We start from the raw sequence: 7,969 nt of genomic DNA, 5'->3' as shown, positions 1-7,969 counted from the left end.
GGAATTCTTGAATGAAAACCGGAGAGAGACTAAGTGACGCAAGTAAAGTTGTAGCTCAGACTTCATTCATGTTTAATGAATTCCATATGTTTCTTAGGAAGATCATGTTGATGGAGAAGTAATAGTTTCTGTATGATAGTGATATCGATATATTCGATATATGTATTTTTGCTCAGTTCTAGTTAACTTTTCGTATACAAGAAATGGATCTTCTAGAATTTCCGTCAGACAGAAAAAAATCTGAAAAAATGTGATTCAACATTACTTTACCCCGACCAAGATTGGACCTAGTGATAGAAGAGGGGTTCCTGAGGCAAACTACACCACAGCGTTGTATTACAAGCCAGTTGAAGCAAGGATCCGGATTTTTCGTGTTATTATGACGTCAGAAGTGTGCTACATATGTACCATACACAAATGAGTATAAATGTAAGCTCCAAGAAACTGTGTCAGTTGAATGCATATAAACGAGTACATGTTTCTATGACGCTTTCCTTCCGTCTTTTTTTGCAATAAAAGTACCTGAGTGCGGTGTATGTGTTCGTGCATTTATGTACTATGTGCAGTTTATGTCATTTTCATTGAGAAGTAGCGAACCGGCGTATATATGGGCGGCCAGGTACTCGCAATGAATTAGAAAATGCTCGTTAAGCAATGATTCAAACGTCATCACACACACACACACGCCCGTAGTGCCAGCGAAAGTGGATCAAGGACCTATCAACGCTGCTGAAAAAACACAAAACGCAACAGATTCTTATATGAGAAGAAATACAACACAACGGCAGTCGAGTGTTGACCAAAGTTCTCAATGAAGGTACGAGTACATGCAACTATAAATAAACCGAATACATGTTTCCAACGAAAAATTCCACATAATAATGCTTGAGTTGGAGGTTTATGAACCGTTCGCACACTCTTGAACTTTTGCTCCAGTTTCGCACGCTTCAGCACCGCTTCATTTTTGCATGAACAACAGTATCCGCTTGCTATCTCCTCAGCATGCTGCTGCACTTTTGCATGCGTAATCAGTTGCCTTGAATGAAAATACCAGCTGCAACGAAGCTACCACTCTCTTCGTTGTTATTTAGCGGTAAACTCACAGGATATGAGAAAGGGCGAGGGTCATCATAAACATTTATATACACAGCGTAATTAAATTCAATGTTGGTGTTTTAGCCTCCGGCCTCCGGCCTGTGGCCTTTGGCTATTAATAGCTGGATTCAAAATGATTTGCAAATTTTAGTGTCTTAATGGTACAGCAAGTGAATAGGTATAGTTGTACGATATATGAGACTCGAATCCATTTGGGGTCACCAAGTTTCCTATAACACCAAGATTCATCTACATTAGTAGTAGAATAATGAAAAGACTGTTGTTTTTACATTTAATAAATATTCTGTTTCACTCATTTATTGTGATATCATTTTATATGGACCCAAATATACTGAATGAACATTCACTATAAAAAATGTGTAAAAAATCGTTTGCATAAAAAGTGTGCTTTAATTGAATTTCAGATTTCCGTTTAATAATACACAATAGATATACCAAATAAATAACAACTAACGGCCGGAAGAGTTTATAATTATTCAAAAGAATGCTAATAAAAAATGAAAAGTACAAGCAAAATTAAGGTGAAAATAACAGCGTGCAAATTGAAAAGAATTACAACAAATACTGCAATCATGTTACCGTTATTGTTGAGCTTTTGGCCGCCAGTAAACGACTGAAAGCAAATTTTAAACAACTTATAAAAAAACTATAGCAGAACACAGGCAGCGGCTACAAAAACAAGGGTTCCGGGAGGAGACTTGGAGATGAGAAATTAAAAGCTACAAACTTAGTTTCATTGACAGTGATAAAATGTATTTTTTGTTTTTTTCTTTTTGTTTGTCGCTTAATGTGTTGCGCTGTAGTTGCATATTGATTATGTTTATTTTCTTAATTTTGTTTTTTTTTTCTTTTGTTCTTTTCGCCATTTTGTTTGCGTGTTCTTAATTGTTTTTTTTTTTGTTTGCAGTACATTTTTTGTTTATTTATTTCACTACATTTAAATATTGTGTATGCGCTGCGCTTTGCAAGCTTATAAAATTTCAAAAAGCTTCTTCAATTCAACCATGAGTGACCAGTCAGCCTTTATTAGATCGTCGCGGAAATAGTCCTTGCAGGCGTCGATACTTTGACGGGATATCTGTAAGTGGAAAAAAGAGAAAGAAGATGGTTTATATTAAGTGCGATAACGGCATTTAACGATAGTTTTCAATTAAAATTTTAATTTCTCTATCAATTACAAAAAATAACAATGTGTGTTCAAGAAATAAAAAAAAATCACACTAGACAATTGGAAAATTGAAAATTCTCGTTATTTTTTGAACACACCTCGAATACAGTGAGCAGAATCAAATTTTTCGAGCAGAAATTTAAAAATCAATATTTAACACTATATTAGATAGTGTTGGTGAAAAATATTTTCAGGATTCTAAAAATTTATTTCTCACATTTACAAAGCTTCAATGTCCTCGAATATTTAAAAAAAAGGTAAAAATTTCCCGCATAGAAAGGCGCTACACCATTGAAAGTCCTTAAGAGTTTATTGAATGAGTTTTGGCCCAACAGATAATGGCAACAAATACCAACAGAATTGAGGTCATATCGTAAGTAGCGTTGAGGTCACAATCAGCTAAAAATAGCATCCACTCAACCCCAAGAGGCAAACTCAGCGGTAGCAACAACACAAATTTCATTCAACGGAACAAACAGCGCAGCGCAGCGCAGCAAGCACCAAAATCTAGGTCAATTCAACTCAGCGCGGCTACAGGCAGCGCATACAAAGCGAGCGGGGTGGGGTATGCAAGTGCATACATACTAGGTAAAGAAGACGAAATGCAATAACCTGAAAAATGGGTTATTGCAGAAAGCACCGGCTGGAGTGTCAACGACCGCCTGCAATAAAACAGAAGGTGACCACTGACGTCAGCGGCGACGAGCGGTGAACGCAACGGAAGCGGCCACGAACCGGCAACGGTAAATGCATTTCATTTACCAAGTTATGGCACGAACACACACACACACATATATATATATATATATATATACCTACATACGTAGGCCAAGAGCCTTGAATGAAACGAGGCCAACGACTGCAATTGCACAAAGTGACTCAAGGATCCACAGGAGCAGTGCCTTGCGATTGGTAAGGGTGGAGGAGTGAGCACAAAAGATGAATGTGGCGGTACCGAGAAAATTGTGCTGCGTAGGTAAGCACATGTGCTCTTTGGACTGTGAATTGAACTGCCTTTGATTTGTAAATTCCGTTTAAGGATGTCAACCTCTTTCACTACAACTGCTATTTTTAACTGAGTCTTTGCGCATTCAGGTTTAAAATAAATTCTGTAATCTAATAGGGTTTTACAACGAACGGCAGATATTTTTAACTGACGCATTTGCGACTCTTAAACGCTGTTAACCAACCGTAAAGCATATGCTCAACATAGACGTCAAGCGATCCACACAACAATCACTGTCAGCCCCAGCAATTTTTATTTATTCATACTGTTTTGTTGTAATATCAAATTATATTATCCATAATAAAGAAGACGTTGAACGAGAAAGGCCAAGCAGCAGATTGGCTATGACGTTGTATGCTTTTGCCGTTTAGCGAGAGCATAACCCCATACAGGTGTTGGGGAAAACATAGCATTGACGTCATGAAGGACAACAACCACTACGGAGCATTACCGCAACGCCATCAAACACATGAAAATAAACTCGAAAAACCTTCAATATGCAAACACATGAGTACCTCCGTATGTATGTATGTGTAAATATTCAGATTTGTGTGTGTATTTGTGGTCTAATTCAAGCTGCTATCAATAGAGAGTCATTGCGTATGAGCAACATCACGATTTTAATGCTTCGAGATTAGAGCGTGTTAGTACACACACACATGTGGAAATATATGTTTTTATGGCGCTTTGAACTATTCACGCTTCAATACTTGTGAATCACGCACGAATAAATTCCCTAAATCATTGTCGAACTGCGTGTTTATCAGGTTACAGGGGAAGGCCGACAGCAACTTTGACAAAGATCACAAATTGAAGTAAATATAAACCAGCTAAAATGAGATTATTGCATCAAATACAATAATATCAATGAAAATTGGTTTTGAAGATTTTAATAAAATTTCTCTCTTCAAAAATAAATAACCATTAAGTCTTCAAAATAGAACAAGTAACGAAGGGAAAAGTAATAAAATAAATTCATAATTTGAATAGATTACAATTGACCAAATGACTAGGTGATTTTCTAAATTTCTGGTACTAAACCATACTCTATTTATACCAACATATTCACTTAGTGAAAGCTGAATTTCTGACACATTAGCTGGTATATTCGGTAAACAAGCTTACAGAAAATCGAGACTTTTCGTATTTAGCCTATCAATATGTTTATTGACCGATTTCCCCAAATCTCAATATCCCTAGACGTGCCCAAAAACCAAACATGCCCTAGACTTCCCTTAACATCAGCAAATCTAACAAGTCACTTTCAAAATATACAAACACACCTACCCCAAAAAGATAAACAAACCTTTGACGAGGACATTGACCTTTGACAGGAATTGGTTTACATTTTGGTAGAGGTCAATAAACTTTGACAGGAGTTTGTTTACATTTTGACCGAGGTCATTGACCTTTTGACAGGTGCTTGTTTACATTTTGGCCGAGGTCATTGACCTTTTGACAGGTTCTTGTTTACATTTTGACCGAGGTCATTGACCTTTTGACAGGTGCTTGTTTACATTTTGGCCGAGGTCATTGACCTTTTGACAGGTTCTTGTTTACATTTTGACCGAGGTCATTGACCTTTTGACAGGTTCTTGTTTACATTTTGGCCGAGGTCATTGACCTTTGGCAGGTGTTTGTTTCCATTTTGGTAACCTTTAACAAGGGTTTGTTTACGTTTTTGTGCATAGATCGTAGTCACTTGGAGTAGGTTTGCTTACATTTTGAGAGGTTACTTGGGCCAGTTCTTATATTTAGGAAGGTCGTGGAGGGTAAGATTATTTCCATGTTGGGAATGTTTCAATTTTAAACGGTCATATAGGGTAAGGTTGGTTTATGTTTTGGCGGATCATGTTGGATCAGGCCTGTTTACATCTGTGTAGTCTCTTGAGCACTGGTTTGTTTGAATTTTAAGAGATCGCGAGTAATTTGTTTTTAAATTTTGGATCACATGGAACAGTTTCGTTTACATTTTGAGGAACGCTTGGGGTGATGCTTTGTAAGTTTTAGGTGTGGAGGCTTGTTTACGTTTTGGAAAGTAACATAAGGCATAAGTTTGCTTGCATTTTCAATTTTGATAAGTAAGTTCAGTGGTTAAGATTTGCTTCCATGTTGACAGTCACGTGGAGTGATATTTGTTCACATTTTAAGGGTCACGTGAGATTAAATTTGTTTACAATTTTGTGTCACATGGAGTTAAGTTTGTTTGTGTCTTGGAGGGATGTGTGGGGCAGGTTTATTTAATTTTTAAGGGGTCGCGTAAGTTTAAATGTATTTACGTGATACATATTTCAACGGCTTCAACATTAGAACGAACTTCGTAGAAATGTGTCCTCTTGTTTACAAATTTAAATGCTGCCCAAACTGTCTACCCGAGTGAATACTCAAATTTAATGTTTCAAAATGATGGTTTTGCACTTACCTTGCTGATAAGCATATCGTCCGCATCGAAATGACGCCCAAACATTTTTGGCGATTCACCGGGAATTGGCTCGATTTTAATGCAAATCTCTTGACCCTTTCGAGCACTTTCTATTTGCTTGTGGTTCGATTCGATGGATGTCACAATGCCGATGTCAACAAACTGCAATGAAAGAATTGTTAAGCATTTTAGTGTAACAAATATAACTTGTAAACTGCCTATTTAATCAATTAAAAATGAACAAGTAAGGAAGGGCTAAGTTCGGGTGTCACCGAACATTTTATACTCTCGCAATTTATTTATTTATTTTGGTCTACAACTTTGCTTCCGACGTTTGCTTGTAAATTTAAGGCTTTTTTGTATAAAAACGGTTACAAATGTCGATGAGGCTCAGCCGCACTTTTCTTGGGATTAAAAAAGAAAAGCAAAATTTCCCGCAAATGTTGAGAATTCGGCTCAAAAAGTGACATTTTCAGTTGAGAATAAGTATGAGATGCAAACAGATCTCTATAAATATTTTGTTGGGTTAATCTTGACATGAATGTCCAAGATCGATATAAAAAAAATCGATTTAATCGACCAGTGCTTGACCCTAAAGACATCTATCGGAAAACGGAGGAAGCAACGTTGTAGACCTAATATTTTGTCAGCTTTATTGTATTGATGATCCTATTTACTTGTGCGGGACACCTCTTCAGATGCAGTAGGTTCATTGAGCTTGCGATTGGGGGAAATTTTTGAAAGATTTTTCTTTCTTTTATATATTTTACGAACGCTAGACCAGTACATATTGACATATTGTTGCCAATCCTTTAATCATAATAAATTGAAAAATCGATCAACAAACTCGAGAATTTAATGGGAACACATAAGTGTGCGGTTTTTTCGATTTGGTGAAAAATTTGCACACATAAGAGTGTGAAAATAGCGCCATCGTCGGCTATGCCAACAAAATGTGTTTACGAGTTGAGTATCAAGTACGTATGCAAATAAAAACAGGAAGTCGCCTATTCCAATATTTCCTGTCGATGATGACAAAACGATGAAAAAATTTAAAAAAAAAGTCAAGTCAGTCAATATTTCCACAAACTTTAGCTGTTGAGCACTTGTGCTGTGCCAACAGTCGACGTTAGTTAGTACGGACATCTTATCTATGTTACACTTATTAATTTCCACTAAATTGGACTTTAGAAAGTGTACGAGTATCACTACGGGCGTGTGTTCACACGCTGCTATATTTATGCTGACAGGTGAGCACAAATTAATGACGACTAATAAAAAGCGGCGTGTAAGTTAATAGAAGCAAATGTAGGTGGAAAGTGCAGCTGCAGATTTTTACCTAGTCTGCCTCTGTGTTGACAGCGAACAAATTTCTTTTTGAAGTGGGCATTTTTCGTTTTTAGTTCGAATGTGCGCGCCCACATATCCAGCAGACGCACATTTAAGTGCCCACACATGCCTTAAAAATCACGCGCACGCTCACGCACACATGCACGCGTATACTCGTACAGACACGTATGTGTGTGTGTACATTGGATACCGAAATCGGCTGGTTGTTGTCTCCGCGCTCGACTCATTCATTAATTTCTTATTTTTATATTTTTATTTCTTGACCGAAAATCTTGAATCAATATGAATTAGTTTCTTTTTGAATTGTTTTTTTTTTTTTTACTTTGTATTGCTCGAAAATGTTTGGAATTGAACGGGTGTATGTGTGTGTGTCTGCTGTAGCAATTGGGTTATGGGTATGAGCTTAGTAGGGGCCTTGTTGGTGAAACTTAAAACTGAAAATTTCGACTACATCTATTAGATATCTAAATACGTTTTAAATGAAGACGAGAACTGATCAACTCTTCTGATCTTGCGTTCTCTCCAACTGACACAGTTTCATTCAACATTCTATGGGGCATGGAGGAGAATTGAAGTTCGCAATTTGAAAAGTTTTATTATTCACTTAATTAAATCCACCCACTCTCAAACCAATTCTCATGCGTGCCATTTCCCACAGGGTATGCTGCTCATGAGCTATCTTGTGCTTGTGCATATTTTTGTATTCTTAAGCGGCGGCGTTCACAGACCGGATGTCGTCTATTTTCGAAATCCATTCACATTCAGCAACTACAACGCCAAATATCAAGCGACCACAAAACGGTCAACAAAATTCAATAAACATGAAATAAACAGCAAAAAACTTATGTGTGTGATTCAGCGCGGTGTCGATTGAGCATTGAAAAGTCGAAATTTTCGTCTGGTTTTT

General features: G+C 37.0%; 1 protein-coding gene across 1 annotated transcript in view; it reads right to left on the bottom strand.

Moving 5' to 3' along the window:
* Positions 1–1,826: 1,826 nt before the first annotated feature.
* Positions 1,827–7,969, bottom strand: part of LOC105211776 (eukaryotic translation initiation factor 5B) — a 45,016-nt gene continuing 38,873 nt past the window's right edge. Inside the window, exons 8-9 of the mRNA XM_011183394.3 lie at positions 5,713–5,874; positions 1,827–2,194 (exon numbers count right to left, since the gene is read on the bottom strand). Of these exons, the coding sequence (XP_011181696.2) occupies positions 2,087–2,194; positions 5,713–5,874 (270 nt within the window). The 3' untranslated portion in view covers positions 1,827–2,086. The remainder of the gene's footprint in view (positions 2,195–5,712; positions 5,875–7,969) is intronic.

This window comes from Zeugodacus cucurbitae, chromosome 4, assembly GCF_028554725.1.
Source record: "Zeugodacus cucurbitae isolate PBARC_wt_2022May chromosome 4, idZeuCucr1.2, whole genome shotgun sequence".
NCBI classification, from domain to species: Eukaryota; Metazoa; Arthropoda; class Insecta; order Diptera; family Tephritidae; genus Zeugodacus; species Zeugodacus cucurbitae.
The sequence above is the reverse complement of the archived record's forward strand: the minus strand, read 5'-3'. Positions and strand labels throughout refer to the sequence as shown.